Below are 19,681 nucleotides of genomic sequence, written 5' to 3'. Positions count from 1 at the left end.
TCTTTGGCTGAGTGTGATGTTGTGATGTTCGTCATAATGAGTGGTTTATGTAGAATGCTTACTTAAAATATCACACATACCTCTCTCCAGTTCCTTAGAGTCATGATGTGAGCAGACTGCAACACATAAAGAAGACTGCTTAAACATAGTTAAATGCTGAGACACCTATATTTATCTGGAGAAGACACAATATGTTTAGGGTGATAATTTACAGCTTTAAAGAGCTATTTACTCTAGGACATTTAAAAACGTTTGATACAACTGGCAAAAAAGCTTTTGATCATAGCAAAGCCTAATTTGTGCCATTAAACAAAACAAGATAGTCTTCTGAACTTTTCTCTTTAGAATTACTTTATTCACTTATTTAATTAATTCACCAAAACAAAACAAACAAAAGTGAAAATACAAATTGGATCTGTCATCTAATATGAGATTAATTTGAATTAATTCTTCTTTAAAATATTCATTACAAGGCAGTGACATTTCTGTTTATTTAGGAATCCTGTATCTGTCACTCTTCCTCTTTCAGTCTGCTGGGATCACTCCCACACCCCCATCCTATCCATCACTGTAGAGGAGTGCTTCCTAAAGTGTGTGCACATACACCCAAAAATCTACTGTTATCTAATCAATGCTGTTGTTGTAACTTTGATTTTGTATTTTATATTGTTACAACTACCATATTTGCTGTGTTCTTGTTGTTTGCTATTTCGTATTTATTCAAATAGTGCAGCGGACACAGACAGAAATGTGGGAAAGAAATAGAAGAATGACACGCAGCAAAGGTGCAGCCAGCTGGGAATCAACCATGGATTTGTTGCTAAGTGCATTTGACACACACCACCTCATTTACAGTCTATGTCACTATGTTATTTACTGAGCATGTACTAGTAAGTTAATTATCATTAGAGGTTGTCAGTGTCAGGAATTTCACCAACAATTACTCTAGGCCTATTAGCAAAAACAAAACAAAGAAGTTCACATACATGCATACTGAGATAACAAAGAAATTAAATAATATCACACAGTACCTTTGTGCCCAAATAGACGATCTGTCCTGCGTAGCTCGAGACAGACTGGTAACAGGCCTTTTCTCCAACTAAAGCCTGGAACAGAAGAGGTCAACACTTATTTAAAGTGCATTTAAAACCTGATATTGCCTTCATCAGCTGAACATCAGAATGCATTTTTAGGCAGCTCAAGGACTCTGGATTTTGTCTCTGCGATGTTTCTTAAAGTTAGACCTAAAAAATGCAAAATTTGCTAGCCTAGTAATTCTGAGTATGAATACTCCAAAGGTAGGTAGGAGTAAAACTAATGCTAATGCTACATGTGCTAATTGTTCAGGACTTGCAGTTTGATACATGCTCCAAACTGAGCAATTTGTGTCAATTCTTTACAAAAGCTAAAATGTAGGAGTTTGGGTTTATACCGGATAGATAAAAAGTTTATCCTTAATGTTTATAGCTGACTGACTGACAAATTGATATCTGCATTTTTTTACTCTGTAAAATCAGTATCTGCATCAGCCCAAACTTCCAGTATTGGTCGGGCACTAGTTAAATCACAATGAAACAAAACCAAAGATATTTGCAATTTCCATAAACATTCAGGTTACCTAGCTACTAACCCGAAGGTAGTTTCCAGAAACCGCAGGGTCGTTTTAACCCCTGGTTCAGTTTTGAAAAATATAGGGGAGTTATTAAGTCTTGTAAATTCCGAAACTTGGACAAACTGCCTCTCTTCAAATCTTTCCAACAGCTCAAGAAAGTCATCAAGTACCTGGTCTCCTCACATCTTAACAATTGTAACGCTCTGCTTTCTTTAGTTCAAAATTCTGCGACACTCACTGAAAAAGATTTCCTGCTGTTCCAACATGGTTTTGCATCCTAAAAGGTTAAACAAGCTCTGAGCTTTCATCTCATGGGCCGCCCCACACTGCTACTAACAACTGACATTAGTCATTTAGAAATTATCAAAACTTTCTGACCTTTCAAATTCAGTTCAGTACAACTATACTAATTTATGTTAAAACTGAACTCCTCCTTGATCCCAAAATAAAGAAGTTTGACCTCTGATCCTGTTCCCCACCAATTAATCCCTCACCAGAGCCTGGGAGACATTCCCTCCGGTGGCCAGCGATTTGAAATGTCGGCTGTTATAGACTAGTTGCACCTGCTCCAAGTCCAGAGTCTCCAAAACCTCCTGACTGGGCCGGTCCACAACCTGCAGCTTTTCATGGCTGTCCACCAGGACCAGTGTACGACTGTTAATCCACTACAGACAGAAACACAGGAGGAGAAACAGGTGGTATGCATTTTATTTGACAGCACATATACATAAGCCATGCAGAACTTTGATCACAACTAATTTGATAAGCTTCATGGCAAAAAAAAAAAAAAACAGAGACAAACTCGACTAGATGTTGGAAAATGAAATAAAATGTCTACCTAATCTAAAACTGTCCACAGCTTGTTTAACCACCATTAACAATTCTGTAGCAGTCAAAAAATTTCAGCCATTATCCAACCAGCTTTGACATTTTAAAAAAGAGCACCTTTAACTGATGAAAGTCTTTGGGCAGTGTTCTTGACCCCTATTCCATCTAGGTGGTAAGTGAACAGCTAATCACTCTAAACTAAGGGTGTACCCTCAGTAGTGCTATTCACACCGAGGGCAGATCACACGTCCATTTTCCTTGCCACTCAGTTTAAAAGAGACGCATGTCTGTCAGTTATTGCTAAAAGTGAATTGTTCCGATCCATCCTTCTTTTAAACTTTCTGCTATTCTAAAGGTCATACATAGTGGATGAAGCATCCTGGCAAATTCTGCAGATTAGTTTCACTACTCTTGAAGTACCAAGCACTGAACATTCACTGAGTGTACAACTGATATTTCACACTGTCTATAGTTCAATGACCTAACACCACACTATATTTGAAGGAAAATCATGTTTGACTAATTTCATGTTTTGTTTTCCAATGCATTACACATTACTACCATCACTGTACAGTTACAATAATATGCACTGTCTCTTGCTGTCTTAAGTGAAGTGGCAGACTTACAAAACGGCTGAAAAGCACTCAACAAATGTGCCAAGGAGCCCTCAAAACTACTAGGTGATTATACTGTGGGACAGTCCTAAGTCCCTGTTGGCTAAATGGTAATGCATGTCAAAGTCTGTGAGGTAGTAAGGAACCTCACTGGAACTGGACCACTCTCTTGATTTTGGTACTTACGCTTAGGCTAATGATGTCACAGCTGAGGTGGAGTTGTCTTTGTTTGATGACATGGATGGTCCCTGTTTCCTCCTTCTTTACCTGAAAAAACAAACAAAAAAAACTCTACAAACTGGTGCTCCTACTGATCATTTGACAAAGACAAGCAAGCAGACCTTTGTGAAATATTCATCCATTATCTATACACTGCTTAAATCATTGGTTGTGGGGGGCTGGAGAAGGCCGGACGCAAAACCAGGGATCTTCTAGCTGCAAGGCGAAAGTGCTAACCACCAGGCCACTGTGCAGCCCCATTTGGGAAATATGACAATAAAATATACGTAAATGTTATGCAAGTGCATCATACTGTCTTCAATAACAGCCCACAATTTACATGTATGTACAACAACTGTAGTATATTATTTGTAAATGATACAAAAGTTCAGGGAGAAATGTTATGAAAAACCACAATGTCCTGACCAAATCAATCAGTAAATAAAAGTTGTGTCTTGTGTATACTAAAGTTAAGTGGGAGTTGAGCAGATACCAAGAGGAAGTGGACTGTATCTCCTTTGCAAAAAGCCAGGATTGGATTGACCATCTTCTGAACAGGAACAAACTGCCAGGCCAGCTGAGGTACACTGGATGGATCAGACTAAAGAAAGAGGACACATGACATCACATCAGAATTGTATCACTTTTTAAACTTTTGTGGTCATGCACTTGACAGGTCACCATTCTCATCCCGGCAGAAAACTATCCCCGGTCCTACCAGCAAGTACAGTCTTTAAGACTAGATAGAAAGCAATTTCTTTGAAATGAGAAGTATGGTCAGGTGATGGGGTGATGTGTGGGCTTAGGTTATTGAGACTGCAATTGTAATTTTAAAGGGTGATGCACAGGTGTACACAGTATATGTAAAGTAATATATGTAAAATATAGTGCCGTGAAAAAGTGTTTTCCCCCTTACTGGTATCTTCTATTTTTGCATATTTCTCACATTTAAATGTTCCAGATCATCAAATTAATATTTATATTTATTGAATATTAGACAGAGATAACCCACAAAGCACAAAACGCAGTTTTTATATGATGACTTACTGAAGATTTATCAAAAACCTATGTCACCCCTGTCAAAAGGTAATTGCCTCCCAAACCTATTAACTGGTTCATCCCTTAGCAGTAACTGCAGTTAAATCTTTTACATCGCCATGGCTCATTATTCTCTGAAAAATAGCTTTGATTTAGCCACAGTAGATGGTTTTTGAGCATGAATTGCCCTTTTAAGGTTTTTCCACAGCATCTCAATTGGATTCAAGTCCAGACTTTGACTCGGCCACTCCAAAACCTTAATTTTGTTCTTTTTGAGGTACTCAGAGGTAGACTTGCTTGTGTGTTTTGGGTCATTGTCAAGAACAATTTATTGACCAAATCACATTGGAATGTATCAAGTATACACTACCGTTCTTGTTTTCATGAAAACTCACACTTTTATTCATGTAACATAACTGTATAAAGGTTTTCTAATCATTAATTAGCCTTTCAACACCATTAGCTAACACAATGTAGCATTAGAGCACAGGAGTGATGGTTGCTCGTAATTGGCCTTTGTAACCCTATGTAGATATTCCATTAAATATCAGCCATTTCTAGCTAGAATAGTCTTTTACCACATTAACAATATCTAGCCTGTATTTCTGATTCATTGAATGTTATCTTCATTGAAAAAAACTGCTTTTCTTTCAAAAATAAGAACATTTCTAAGTGACCCCAAACTTTTGAACGGTAGCATACATACGCAGAATGAAGTGTGGTCAGGGTTTCTGCAACAGAGGTTTAAGATGTTCACACTGACTTCTGGATGCTTTTCCTCACCTTTAGAAATGCTGACTAGTATAACCAGCAATTATTTCACTCAGCAGTTTCATTGCTGGCATCCAACAACAGTACTGGCTCAGCTGTTCAAGGTAAGCAAGACCAACTCTTTAAGTTACAGTATGAAAGTCACTAACCAATAACCTCAGCACAGAAATGGAAGCTAACACAGAATGAACTCTATTGTTGTCTTAATGGTTCTGGGCCAAATGCATTCATTCACAACAAGACGGACAAACTGGCATAAATCCAGACCTTGCTGTAGGGAAAAGTCATCCACACTTTAAGGGTGGGCTTCAGTCCGATGACCAAAATCTGGTGAAAGGAAATTAAAATTCAAAAACATCATAAACCTTACACACAGTTATGTGGACAAACTAAGGTTGAAGGGTTCACTGTGAATGGAGCTGTTTATGTACCTTAGTGAGAGATGCCATAGCCAGCAGAGAGTAGTGTGTGATGGGATGGTCTCTGAAGTCTGGAGGAGCATGCAAAGGTTCAATACAACAGACCTCCCCTTTAGAACCACTAAAGAGACATCGAGAATCACATGACCGCATCCCCATCACTCTCCTGGAAACAATGAGAAACAATTATTATTCACAAAAAACGGAAAGGAAAACTGGAACATTGGAGTAACAAATGAAATTAAAACAAGAACAGTGAGAACAGGGACAAAATAAAAGGAAAAGGAAAAGTTACAGGGAAAAAAAATGCACCTTGCAATCGCTCCCACCCCTCATTTTCAAAATACATTTTGCTATGACAGCTGGTACTGACAGATATAGGAGCCACAAAGCTGTGGAATGTGAAATATTAGATAAATTTCAGTTTCAGATGTGCTAAATATTTTGTAGCGCAGAACACTAGTCAAAAAGTACATTCGCAAATTTGGGCTCTATGCATTACAGAGTAAAAAGAATTTTTTCATTCTCTCCAACAAAAGAATGAAGGGAAAGTACCCACTTCAGAAGGGATAATGGATCTCCTGCCTATCATATATGCCCAAGACCCCTGGGTGATAAAGGGTCATACATGAATCCAGTTGTCTGTATCTTCTCAGCTTGGCTTTGGCCAGTGGCTCCAACTGCTATTTTTTACTCTGCCAAGGAACAGCGGAGTTATGTGACAATCGGCATACGTTTGTCTGTAAATCTGTGAATCTGTCTGTCTGTCTGTCCGTGTGAAATATTACTCAAAAACAGACTGATTTGGATGAAATTATCAGGGGAAGGCAGAAATGACACAAGGACCACCTCATTAAATTTTCACAGTGATACGGCTTGTAGTCTTGATCCACGGCTTTGTTAAGGATTTCCTATTGCGAGATATAGCTGCCAGCACGGCGTTGCTGTAACCATGACAACAAGTGAACACTGTGTCAGTTACCTGTTGACGATCACGATTGTGATCATACTACAAATTGACTGTGATTTATCCGTTGGAAATCATACAAGGAACAAATGATTAAACTGTGGGCTGTTTCTGAGTCCCACCAATTCCTGCCGCCTGCTACATATTTAGGTCATGCAATGCAGAAACCCCAGCCAGACAATGGTGAAGCTCCTGATGTTTCACAAAGCCTTTATGTACATTCAGCCATCAGCCTTATTTTGAACACAAATTCACCTTTCTGTCCTTCACTCATTTCTTAACCGTAAGAGTTTGTCCCCATTCCAGCTGGGTGCTTCTAAGTTTATACACATCCCTTGCTAGACAGCAACAGCATGTAACCATTTTCTTTTATCTTTACGTGAATTTTCGGACTTTTCGGCAGCGTCTTCGTCATGTCAAGAAACCACTTCTTAGATAAACACCTCCTGTGCCGCTGGAATGGTGACAAAATAAAAGCCCGCAAGATTAAAAACACGCCTTCAAAATAAAAGCATGAACAGTTATTTTAACACTAGCAAAGCAAAGGCGTGCCAAAATTGATGAACATAACTTTTACAGGAGTAATTTACACGCAATTCGGTATCCATACTTAACATGCACATGCATAACACATGCCTGTGCTCAGCACAAGGTAATTTTTTATTAAAGATTTTATCAGTGGGAAATGATACGTCAACTGAGCAGCCTTGGCGGAGTACTGCGCTCTCCGAGTGCTTTTCCAGTTTGTTTTGTTTTCCCCTTTTTTATATGCCAATCTCCAAAATTTTCCTGAATGCCCACCAAGCTTCTGCCCTAAATCTTTCCTTCTGTTAAAGTCACACACATTTTACTTCAACATAAAAAAAGCCAAACTTACAGCCATAACAAAGCTAAATGAGCCAAGTTTTCATACATATGTTTTAAAACTTGGGTAAATCTTGCTTTATTAGCACTTGGGTAATTTTTTGTCGGCCAGCCAACAAGATTATTTTCAAGCCTATTCAGGATTCAATTTTAATGTAAGTGAGTGGTGCCTCAGTGCCTCTAGTATCAATGCAGTCCTTAACATTGGGCAGTGTAACCTGTACATGATTGATCAGTGACTTCAAATTTGAGTTCTCTTGTATCATTTTATCTCGATAAAAAATGTTATCCCTGCTACTAATGGTGCTAAACAGTAGAATATCATATCTGGCTGTCTAAGCTGAAAAGTCCATTCTAGTGAGGCTGCAGGTCAACGTTTAGACGATACCACAGGTTTTTTTCAAAACTAGTCGAGGCAGTGGAGCAAAACTATGGATAATTTTATGGTAAATAGAAAGTTATTCAATTTACTTCTAAATTAAAGTACAGTAATTTACCTGAAAGCCAGCTCGAAAACAGATCCTCCACTGTCATTGCACACTGCAAGAGTTGGATCATCTGTGAACTACAGACACAAATATAGGGAAAAAATATAACAAGGGACAGAAATCACACAAAAATGATCAAGTATGCCAAGTGACAACAATCCCAACTACGTGAAACCCAAATCAATAAATCTGTTTGATGGTTGTTATTATAAGGGATTGTTTTTAATTGCTGTACATTTGGACTTATGAGTGTTAACTGTAGCAGCTACAGTATAGGACTGTTTGATGCTTAAGGTTTGGTTTTAGGGTTAAGGTTTGATTTCAGTTAGGCCAAAGTAACGGGTTGGGGCTAGGCACTTATGGTCAATTGCGGTGAATCTGGGTTTGGGTATGGTCCTAAGGAATGCATTAGGTCAATGACTACCTTTAGAAAGCTTGCAAAATCAGCGTGAGAACTGTGCGTAAGTGTGTGTGTATACCTTCACATGCAGTATAGCGGTCCCTGGAGGGTGGGCATCAGTGATAGTTCTCAGAAGCTTCCCATTGGCTAGGTCCCACATCGTAATCTAATCATGCCAACAGAGAGAGATACAGCTAGAAACTCTGTTCAGGATCTCAATTGCAAGAGTTAAACACAATAATCTATATTATTGTACAATCTACAATATACGGTCAGACAGTCGGAGTTGTGGGAGGCAGAAGCCTTTGGAAATAAATTCCTCATTCAGCGGTAAACAACGTTTATCCAGCCCATCTACCCTCTTCTGTTGGGGCAAGGTTGAGGCACCAGCATCTCCATTGTGCAAAGGAAGAGAAACACAGGAGCACATCGTCAGCACTCACCTAAAGCACTGGTTGAGGGTCAATAACACAACCAAGTGTTGAAGGCCATCGCTGAGTCCTACTGCAGCACCATACTCACTCATAAGAAGAGTCCTCAACCATCCAGATGTGACATCACATTTGTGAGAGTGGGACAGCACCCAAATCCACGACTAAAATCCCTAAAAATTGAAATCTAAAAGCTTGTAACAGCACATGTCTGGCAAATGAGGGTGGACCTCGGAATCCAACTCAAGGTCCCTGTGGTCATTTTAGAGTCAATCCTCAGGTCAGACATTCTTTTGGTATCTGAGACATCTAAACTGGTGTCATTGCTGGAGCTTATAGTGTGCAGGGAGCAGCAAATGGATGAGGCCAGTGAAAGGAAGAAGCAGAAGCATGCAGAGCTGGTTGAGAAATGCTGAAGACAGGGATGGCATGCAAGGTGCCTGCCAACTGAAGCTGGGGGAAGAGACTTGGTGGAAAAATCACTGTGCAAAGTCTACAGCCTCTTGTGCATCACTGGTGCTAGGAAAGGAAAAAAACTTCAGTAGAGAGACAACAGAAAAGCCACAGACTGCACAGGGAACTGATAATTCTTGGTCTTGTTGCCTGGGTAAGGGTGTCTGAAGTTGAAAGACCTGAAACACCTGAAGACCTAAAATACTATCACTGAGGATGTGTCCAAGTGAACTGTAAAATGTTTTTTTACCATCACGTTAACCTGGCTCAGCCAGTGACTTTCAGGGAAAGGTTGGATGACTACAATGAAGAGAGTGGCAATGCCTGGAAAGATAGCTAACAGCAAGGTAGAAAGCGCCAGCAACCCAACTTGCACCTTCTGTGAGGAAGAATCCAGTTAAGCTACAAAAAACAAAAAGTCCCAAGAAGACATACCCTCACGGGAGGCCGAAAAGGGGGGAGATCTAACATCCTGAACTGACAGACCAACAGGCAACAACCCATGCATTTATACAAAGGATAAGTGCAGTATGCCTTTGTGGCAAGAGCTGCAAAAAAAACAAGCAAAGGCAGAGAAATCCTCAATATGGCTGTGGATAAGAAGGGGCAAGCCATGGACAAAAGCTTCCTGAACACAGTTTGGCAAGTGATCACACCTGCTCAGCTCACCTGGCTGAGGATATTTAGAGTTGAAGGACATGAAACATGATCCCAGGTACTATCACTGAGGATGTGGCCAAGTACAGAAAATGACCTGAGACTTAAATCGACCTCAGTTTAAAATAAATAGGTCCATGATGTGTGACTGCCTCTGTTGATTAGAAACACTGCTCAAGGCCAAATACAACTTGTCACCAGCATATGCCTCTCAGCTGTCACAACTCTTTGGTAGCTGAGTTCAAAAGACTACCCAGTGTTATACACAGCCTTTTCACAAGCCACATAACCTGTTCAAATATGAAAAAAACAAACACTTGCACAAAAGAGCCATAGCAACAGACCCATATTGCCTCGGTTCCATTAATCCTGACTCAGATGTTGCTATTAAAACCACAAGTGTAAAGATGGACCATGCTACATCCATATTAAATCCATGCAGTATTAGCTTGTATGATAAATATATTGCCTGCAAAAAACACGTGAACACTCGGCAAAGAGCAACATGCGATACATTGATACCTAACAGAAAGTCTGACATTTTTCATCTTCCCTAGGTGGACTACACCTTTGATAGGCTCCACCCTTTAGAACATTTAAAAGTTTTTTAACCACCCTGTACACTCAACACACCTGTGATTGTACAAACGTAATATTTACCTGTCCTTTGGCAAACCCGCAGAGAAGTCGTGAGCAATCATGGTTGATGCTAAGGGCAGAGACAGCTCCAAACTCTGCTCCAGTTGTCTTGGTACCCAGACAGAGCCGCAGAGCCTGGTTGGTGTCTAGAGAAGAAGATAAAGAGGACATTCAATTGCTAAAGCCAGAGTACAATTTAACAAAGGTGTGAAAGATAAAATAAATTGGAAAAAAAAGACAAACTCAAGGTTTTCCCACTCTTCAAGTTGAACAGTGGACGAACAGAGCCAAACAGCACATCCATATCAGTACGCAATGTCAACAAATTAATAGCTGGAAGAGTTGGAAAAGCCAAACTACTTGCAAATAACCAAATCAAAACACAAAGCATGCATCGAAATAGTTCAGACAAGCAAAAATTAACATAAATTACAATGTCTCAGAGTCAGTCAGGTAGAACAGAAAATGGACATCAAGCATGATCTGACAGAGATGGTCATACCTTTGCCTGGCCAGACATCATCGTCAGCAATACAAAGACACATTTGTCAACCTTGCTGAAATTGCAATTATTGCTTCTACTATAGCAAAGTATTTCTCACACAGTGTTTAGGTTGAGTTATGTAAGTGTAGTCCATTGATAATGTAGTTGTGAAACAGACAACAATTTCAGCCATTTTGAATAGCCCTGCCACTTTGCATGGATTTATATATTTTTTTCTGTTTGTATAACGAAGAAGAAATGATCAATTCTGGCAATTCTTTCAGCAGATTTTTTTGAGGTAAACAATAAATTAGACACTGATGCTAAGAAACCGTTTTTGTTAGTAAAATAAAAATATAAGACAAACAAAATAAGAAACCTGCAACTTTGGAAATCTAATTTCCTTAGGGAAAACTAAAGAACTGACAGTTTTTCAGCAATTTTGTGAAGATTCGGAGGGAATTTTTTCTTAAAATTAGCAGTTGAGTGAAGATTTGGAGAGGACTGATCAATGTGTATGTTATCTTAAGTCTCAAATCAAAAGTAAACTGGTGAGTAAGCTTCCATTTCTGTGGCAAATGTTTCCTGTGTACTCATTGTTAGTCTTATTATGTCAGCCATGCTGTTGAAGGGGCAGTACACACCATGGATCAATGACAGATATTGAACTATAATGGGGTCATGGAACAGCAGAATCCTGTCTGTGTGTTTGTGTTTGATTGGCTGTTTTATAGCATTGCCCTGTGAACATAGCTGACCAGTGCGTCTTTGCCCTCCAGACATCCCACCTTGTACAAATACTTTAAAATATTTTTTAAAGTTCAAACAAAGCAAAGGTTTTAACAAAAGCATACACGGATGTAATCAGTCTTATCCTATCCTATCACAGTGATAAGGTGGCGGCAAACGTCTGGAAACAGAGAGGTGTGACAAGCTGATAATGGTCATCAGATAAGGAGGGAGTCAACTGAAACCTAAAGGTCCTGATTAACTAAGTCAATAAAATCTTGAGTGTGAGCAGTTAGTGTGCAATGTGACTTCAACCTGAGGCAAAGTTCTGTCATACAAAAAAGTAGTTTTGGCATTTTTTACTCTGCAGATCTTACAAAGGTAAGTACTCTATATTCACACACTATGACACTTAGACAGTAAACTGATGATTCAAACTCATATTGACTAGTGTGAGCTGATGTTACTGATGCTGTTCTATGCTCTGTAACATTTATTTCACTATTAGTCACAGGCACTTTTTTCTACACAACAACTCATTAGTCCAATTTCTTTAGATTTTGTCATCCTCTTGATCCTGTGATCAAAAGTTTATATTTGTGTTTTGGTCATAAATTCCTTTATTCTTCGTATTTTGAATCAGATCTGCATCTTCATCTCTTTTAAAGAAAACCTTTGGATTTATTTTAGTCCATTCTTGTGTTGAATACACATTAGATATTTATAATCTTCCAGTGGAAAAGAAAGATAATTTGGTAAGAAACAAGAAATGGTGGAGAAAGCGACCCATCATTTGCTTTCTACTAATGAGGCTTCACTAGGGCTCTGTAATTACACAATAGTAAACAATAATACCACAAAAAAGAAACTCATGAAAACAAATCAGTTTAACTGATTAGTAAATTACAATAAATGCAGCTGTTCTGTTTGTGTCAGCCCTGTCATCCTATGAGGCTACAACAGCAAGATGTCGTAGCTCACATTTGCAGGGACAAACTATATTACGCTGAATATAGACACATGGAAGAACCAGTGCTTATGTACATTTTAATTTTTCTACTAATGTTCCTTACATGTTTGTACTATATTCTTTGCTACTGCAACACTACAAATTTCCCTTATCTAATCTTATCAGATAATAATCTGGTGTTAATAAGCTGAATATCTCCAGCAAGATACCCACATTTTATGCTGCAAATATCCGCCATTTGAAAAGGTACCAAGTATACAGAAAGTCAAAGTTTTTGTTCTCAAACTGCTAGCACTAGCAGGAGCAGTCAATCTATCTGACAAACTCCTTGTGCTAATGTTAGCTGAAAGCCCGCTGTCTACCTTCTCAGGAATTACTAAGTCCATGACATTGAAAAAGGGATAAAATTGGAATTTTCTCTTCACCTAACAATAATGACAAAATGAAAAGATGTTTTCAGATTTTTTTGCAAATTCATTAAAAGTTTTATTTTTACTTACGTAGACCCTGAATTCAGAACTTTGTAGCATACCAATTGTGTAGTTATTACAGCTTTGAGTCTTGGTTAAATCTAAAAGTTTTGTAGACTTGGATTTGGGGAAGTTATCCAGGTTTCCAGGCAGATCCTCCCAAGTTGCCTGATGGAACTAGATGGAAGCATCTGTGAACTTCCATTTTCAGGTGTCTCGACACATCTTCAATGGGCTTCAGAGTCAGGACTTTGGCTGGGCCAGGCAAAGACAGTCAGACTTGCAAAACCCCTCAATTTGCAACACGTTGGAGCAGGTTTCCATTTGAGATTTATTCAAATATTCATCCATCCCTCAATTCTGACCAGTCTCCCTGTCTCTGCTGCTGAAAAGAACCCCCAAGGCATGATGCTGCCACCACCATGCTAAATAATAGATATGGTATTAGCCGGGTAATGAGCAGTACCTGGGTGTCAACAAATTTAGTTCTTGGAGTTTTGTCCAAATAGTTCAGTTTTTATATCATTAGATTACAGAACCATTTCCTTTATCTCAGAGTCCTTAAAATGTTGTTTGCCAAACACCAAGCAGGCCGCCATATGCCTTTTCCTTAATCAATCCACTCTACCATAACGACCTGATGATTATGAAGTGCTCCTAAGGAATTCTGAAGCTCTTTTGGAGAGACACTTAGGTTGTTGGTCACCTCCCTAATCAAGCCTCTTCTTGCATGGTTACTCAGTTTGGCAACGGTCAACTCTAGCAACTGTTCCGTTGGTTCCAAACTTCTTCCATTTCACAATTACTCCACTGCCCACTGTGTTCCTGAAAACATGCACAGCTTTAAAAACGGTTTAATACACTTGCCATGATCAACGTCTCACCACAACTTTCTGTTGGATTTTATGTTTGCTATAAAGTTTATAATGTTAATTGTCTGACCTTCACATACATAAGTCTATGCTTCAAAAGCAAACTCTAAATTTGATTTGCTAGACAATTCTCAGGGATTATTAAAGCAAACTGGATGTATCTGGCCACAAAGTGCACGTAATTTAGAGAATTCAGTTTTTTAGATTTTTTTTTAACTAGGAATATGCTAACGATATCTAAAAACTTTCTTTTACTTTACATTATGGGTTTCTGACTGTTTATTTAACCTACATAAGCTGCTTCTGCAAGCATCCTGGTTACTTTAGTATAAGCAAATTATGTGTTGACAGTTGTGAGAGAGATTTGGTAAAATTGGATTTTGTCATTCAAAGAGTGGTCCCAGATTAGACTATTCCACAGATGGTCAATTTGGAAGTTTGATGACTAAAGACATCATTATCTTGATGACAGTAGCCACTAGAAGATGGGTAAAGTGTGGCCACAAAGCAATGCTGTGTGGCATTAAAAGCATGACTAATTGGTAATAGGGTGCCTGTTGTTGTGCTGATAAATCTACAGTGCAGTGAAAATAAAAGTAATTCCAACTGCCACCCACACCATTGTTTTATTCAAGGTCTTTTTCAGCAACTAGTGGCTTAGTAAACATCATTGTTTGTTCTGATATAAGTACATCTTAAAACTGCTTTGGTTTTTAATTCAAAGCATCCAACTTGAAAGCTTCGATTTCCGTAATTGCCATGACATCACACACTAAAGCACTGTTCCAATAATTATATCAATTAACAAAACATAACTCGTTAAATCTGAGTTTGTCTATTTTAAAGATGCTGAATTAACTAAAATAGTGCTGTCTTGTCTCTAGTTCCCAACCAGCCTCTCTGTCTGCCACCACTGCATACGTCACCATAATGGTTCATCGCAGCTGCTCTGTTGAGATCAACAACAACTCCAGCTACTACACTCTGGCCAATCCAAGGTTTTTACTTTGCTTTCATATCTAACTTTCTCTGAGGAGTGACCTCAGTTGTAGTGGTAAATCTGTGTAACAGAAATCACAAACACTTACCTCTGCACTCATGGCATACAGAAAATATAATAATCTGTTAGCTACTCTCAGTGTGAACTTGCCCTACCGTTCAAAAGTTTGGGGTCACTTAGAAATGTCCTTATTTTTGAAAGAAAAACAGTTGTTTCTAATGAAGATAACATCAATCAGAAATACAGTCTAGACATTTTTAATGTGGTAAATGACTATTCTAGCTGGAAATGGCTGATTTTTAATGGAATATCTACATAGTGGTACAGAGGAACATTTCCAGCAACCATCACTCCTGTGTTCTAATGCTTAATTGTGTTAGCTAATTGTGTTGAAAGGCTAATTGATGATTAGAAAATCCTTGTGTGATTATGTTAGCACATGAATAAAAGTGTGAATTTTCATGGAAAACGTGAAATCGCCTGGGTCACCCCAAACTTTTGAACGGTAGTGTAGGTTTTTAGTGTGATAGCGTTGGTCCTGTGTTTTTGCTTTTATTTAATTTTAGTTCATCGGTTACCATCTTTAAATTACAACAAACCTGACATTGACACAAATCACAATGTCTGGTTCATAAAGAGATGCTTTTCCACACAGTGTTATGTGGAAGATCTTGAGTGGTCTGCCATTGGATGAGATGGCAGCGCTTGTGCATGCAGCAGCTTGGAGCTCCCGGCTCACAGACTGAAAAACAGTTTTTATCCAAGAGCTGTTCAGACCATTTCCCCCCCGCACACACAATAGACACACTATGTGCAATAAAGAACTGAGTCTTGCACTGGACTGCACTTTACACTCATGCTACTGCTCATGTGCACTAACTCTGTTTACATATTTATATCTTTTGAGTATTTTTTATTTTATTTGTATATAGTGTGCCTCTTTCTATTTTTTTATCTATAGCTGGGAGTCACCAATCATAATTTCGCTGTGTGGAAACACAATGACAATAAAGATTCTTGATTCTTGAATCAGAGTCCTGACCTCAGCCACATCCAACACTTTTGCACTGAAACAGAACTCTTACTATGACTGACTGACCTCACTAAAGCTCTTGTAGCTAAAATGCAACCTCACACCAGTGTGTCCTATAAATTGTATTTAATCAGATTTGTGCCAATACAATCACATAAAACATTTTGTAATGCAATGCAGTTTAAACAAACTGTTGTGACTCATCATGGGTTTATTCACATGCTTGCAGAAAAACGCAACAGACATTAGAATTCTGCGGTAAAATCATTTCTTTAAGCATCATACTGTGTTTGTATGCCACACCTGATACGTTTTGTCCCTGTCTTTAGAGTGTTCACTGAGAGCGGCTACTGTGAGGTTCCTTTGTCACCATTTGTGGGCCCCTGCTGTAATGCCAGTGCGCTGTTCAACAAGGTCACCGGTGCTGCAACCGGAGCTGTTGGCGTCTTTACCTACGACCTTTTCAACCCTAGCATTAATGACTATAGCCACATCATGGCGGTCATGTATTCTGTGCCCTTTGACCGAAACCTCTACTCTAACTGGTTTGCTGTGGGAATCTTTGACAGAGGAAACAACTGTGACTATAATCTTTATGACATTATGTATAATGGAAGTGAAATTAATTTTGTAAGAGCAAAGGCTGACGGCTCCAGTATTTGTTATAATGGTGACTATGTGGCTGTCGGTGCCTCCATGTCAGACAATGGTGAAGCAGTTCTGAGGGTGGATGTCAACGATGCTGGCATGTATTAAGCCAACATACTGACTGAGTTCACTGAGTTCATACTGTTATACACGAAATAAAGAAATACAAATATATAAATAAATCTTAAATATAGCTAGAAATGCAATGCTTAATTACAAATTAAAAACAACATGTGTTTCCATTAACATCATGTTTCTTTGGAATTGTCAATATATAGACAAAATGTAACTGCAGAAAATGTGTGATTCTCATTTTCTGACTGAAGATTTAATTTAGCTGAATAATGTGCTTACAATAAACTGATTGCATTCAAAACTCCAAGCGTCCACTACCAATAAATGTAAAAAATCTAACAAAAAATTGATGCATGTCTTTGTCTTTTCTCTCAGGAATGCCTTCAGATTCAAATTGTAGGAGATGTAGCTCTGATATTATCAAGGTAATCTGCAGCCAACTTCTATGCAGTCATAGAAGTTGGCCATTTTCACTCTGTCTTCTTGTCTGCATCTGTACAGATATGAAATGCAAATCAAATAAGTGGAAGCATCCTTGTTCTACCCAGTTTTTAAAGATGTATTAAAGTCCTACACCAGTCATTGATTAAAAATTATTAACTGTATAAAAATTACATATTTGAAAGTTTTTTCTTGGTAATTACAAGCCTCAAAACAGCTTAGATGTAACGCTAACACTGTTGCCTCCTTTAGAGTGTGCCTCTTTCTCCACCAACTCCTCTGTCGCTCACTGTAGCTCAAACACACCAGCTCACCTCAGACTCTAATCAAACAATTTAATAGTACACAGTTGCAAGGTGTAATAATTGAGTACTTCAGTCATAAAAGCTCAAAACAGAAAACAATTCGAAAAACGAAGAACAAAGAAAGCCCCTCCACACGCTGAGATGATTGTTTACTTAGCTGTCATCGATAATGTGCAATTTCATGACATAAATGCTCAGACATGGCGGTGATAGCTTATTTGGTTCAAGATGTGTCTTCTGGCATATAGAATGTTATTGTTACATGTTACTAAGTTTACAACATTGATTTTCATCAGAAAGTCTTTTTAAGGAAATTTTACAAGGGTACTTTGGGGGTAAATTATTGTGGACCTTCTAAAATGTATTTTGTGAGCAGATATTGCAGTGTTCACAAATTGACTCGATAGTTTATTATTTGTTGTCTGCCTTTATACATATAATTTCATTAATTTAAGCCTTATATTACTGAAATAAACCTGATAAGGAATATGAAACATAGAGCTTCTAAATAAGCACCATCAGTGACACTAGTTCCTTAACTAGTCGCAGCTCATGTCCAGGTGTATAATTGTAGCAAACGATTACAAATTAAAGCTGTAATTGCTGACAGTTTTAAGTACTAAACTAAGGGTGTGAACATGATGTGTGCAGTTGTTTAGTTGTTCAATTAGAAGTCATAAAGCTTTATAGCATTAAAGCCCCTATACAATTGAAGGGTTTGGAAGCAGAGATGTTCCACTTTCTGTAGAATTTGAGAAAAATGGGTTCAAAGTTTTACATTTTCAAGAATGGGCTAACGTTCGAAGTGCCACTCTAATGCTATGTTTGGGTTGTGGGTTAGAGCACTTTACCATTAATATCGAGAGCATAAAATATTACAGAAATTATATAAAACTCAGTTCGGATTTTATGAAGGTTAGACCACTCTGCTTCTAAGCCCCTCAATTAGAACAACATTTTAGAGTTTGCCATCCTCGTTTGATAGCATTAAAGAAGGTCTTGTGATAGACAGTAAAACACAACTGAACATCCAGAACAGTTTGTAGTATTGCCTTTCCCATTAAGACTTTATGACAACCCAACAGAAACATCTTCAATTATGCCAGCAGCCCCGTGTCAGCTTGTTTTAGTACAAGTTTTCACAACTAGTAACACCAGAAATGGCCTTTTTTGTAAACTGCAATGGGGCCATTGGCTGGCTGTTTCAAAACATAATTTCCAGTACTGCAATGTTTATGAAAGAAACAAATTATTTTGCTGTAGTTATAGCTGAGGTTACTCTCAGCCCTGGACAAACACAAGATTTTCTGTCTTGCATTAACTGGCCCTATTCGTTGCAGTATTCTTCCTCCTCAGTTAACAGAAGCGACTGAGCACAGGAGCACAACCAATTTCCAATGCTATACCAATCAGGCATAACATTATGACCACCTGCCTAATATTGCGTTGGTCCCTTTATGCTGCTAAAACTCCTCTGACCCCGTAGGGCATGGACACAGGACCTCTGCATTGCATTTAACTGGTGAGTTTCAGATCACTTATGTCAACAAGTCACTGTGTGATGAGGACTATTCTGGTAAATAGGTCAGATGGTAAGTATCTTCAGATAGGGGTGCCTAACTCACTTAGTATGGCCATTTCAGTTGGAAGTTTTTGTGTATATTTCAGGTCAGATTTGAAAACAAACATTTAAAATGAAAAAATCCTTTTCTTACAAAACTTCACAGAGCTTTCTACAATGAATGTGAAGAGTACAACGTTAACATGACCAATTGAGCCACAATAGCCATGAAAATGGGAAATATGGCAGGTTGAAATAAGACAGCACTATCCTTTAATGAGCTTTCTCTACACTGTGTAAGATTCATAAAAAGTTTACAACATTAAAACATCCTTGACCTTATTTCAAGCATATAAATGGGGTGATTAAGTTTGGACTCACCAAAGACCAGAGCCAGACCATGAGATGTTCCCACAGCAATCACACCTGACACCGTCTAAACACAAAAAAACATTCAGCTTAGAACTGATTACAGGAAATCTGGGGAAAAAATAGATAATGAAAAAATGTTCTGCCTCAACCAAGACTCACATAATCAGAAGCACAAAAACAGGTGCTCTCTATAGTTTTTTAGTATTGGTATTCCCAATCCACTGGATTAACAAAAACAACAAAGAAACAGTAATAACTTCTCAAAATGTGCACACTCCCCCTGTCTCTCCGTTTCTCCCCTCTCTCTTTTTTTCCGTTGAA

The 19,681-nt window shown here is 38.4% G+C and overlaps 2 protein-coding genes across 5 annotated transcripts in view; one reads left to right on the top strand and one right to left on the bottom strand.

Annotated features, from left to right (window-relative positions):
* Positions 1-19,681, bottom strand: part of vps8 (VPS8 subunit of CORVET complex) — a 71,305-nt gene that overhangs the window by 36,273 nt on the left and 15,351 nt on the right. For all 4 annotated transcript variants that reach the window (XR_008604330.1, XM_023296292.3, XM_055018428.1 and 1 more), the window contains 11 exons: positions 19,370-19,424; positions 10,422-10,546; positions 8,300-8,386; positions 7,830-7,897; positions 5,514-5,667; positions 5,350-5,409; positions 3,767-3,874; positions 3,241-3,321; positions 2,107-2,277; positions 1,032-1,106; positions 81-116 (listed from right to left, as the gene is read on the bottom strand). Coding sequence is in view for 3 of the 4 variants with exons in the window: in XM_023296292.3 (XP_023152060.1) it covers positions 81-116; positions 1,032-1,106; positions 2,107-2,277; positions 3,241-3,321; positions 3,767-3,874; positions 5,350-5,409; positions 5,514-5,667; positions 7,830-7,897; positions 8,300-8,386; positions 10,422-10,546; positions 19,370-19,424 (1,020 nt within the window). In the remaining variant the exon portion in view is untranslated. The remainder of the gene's footprint in view (positions 1-80; positions 117-1,031; positions 1,107-2,106; positions 2,278-3,240; positions 3,322-3,766; positions 3,875-5,349; positions 5,410-5,513; positions 5,668-7,829; positions 7,898-8,299; positions 8,387-10,421; positions 10,547-19,369; positions 19,425-19,681) is intronic.
* Positions 11,836-17,292, top strand: LOC111586548 (DELTA-stichotoxin-Hmg2b-like). Its single transcript, XM_023296300.3, has 3 exons — positions 11,836-11,994; positions 14,810-14,923; positions 16,288-17,292. Exons 2-3 carry the CDS (start codon positions 14,856-14,858, stop codon positions 16,712-16,714), a joined length of 495 nt encoding a protein of 164 aa, XP_023152068.1. The 5' UTR covers positions 11,836-11,994; positions 14,810-14,855; the 3' UTR covers positions 16,715-17,292.

Source organism: Amphiprion ocellaris, chromosome 16 (genome assembly GCF_022539595.1).
Source record: "Amphiprion ocellaris isolate individual 3 ecotype Okinawa chromosome 16, ASM2253959v1, whole genome shotgun sequence".
Lineage (NCBI taxonomy): Eukaryota > Metazoa > Chordata > Actinopteri > Pomacentridae > Amphiprion > Amphiprion ocellaris.
The sequence above is the reverse complement of the archived record's forward strand: the minus strand, read 5'-3'. Positions and strand labels throughout refer to the sequence as shown.

Excerpts from the sequence above, each read along its gene's own strand:
- LOC111586548 (XM_023296300.3), top strand. The coding sequence starts at position 14,856 with ATGGTTCATCGCAGCTGCTCTGTTGAGATCAACAACAACTCCAGCTAC. Across the intron at positions 14,924-16,287 it reads TACACTCTGGCCAATCCAAG|AGTGTTCACTGAGAGCGGCT; the intron begins GTTTTTACTTTG and ends CCCTGTCTTTAG.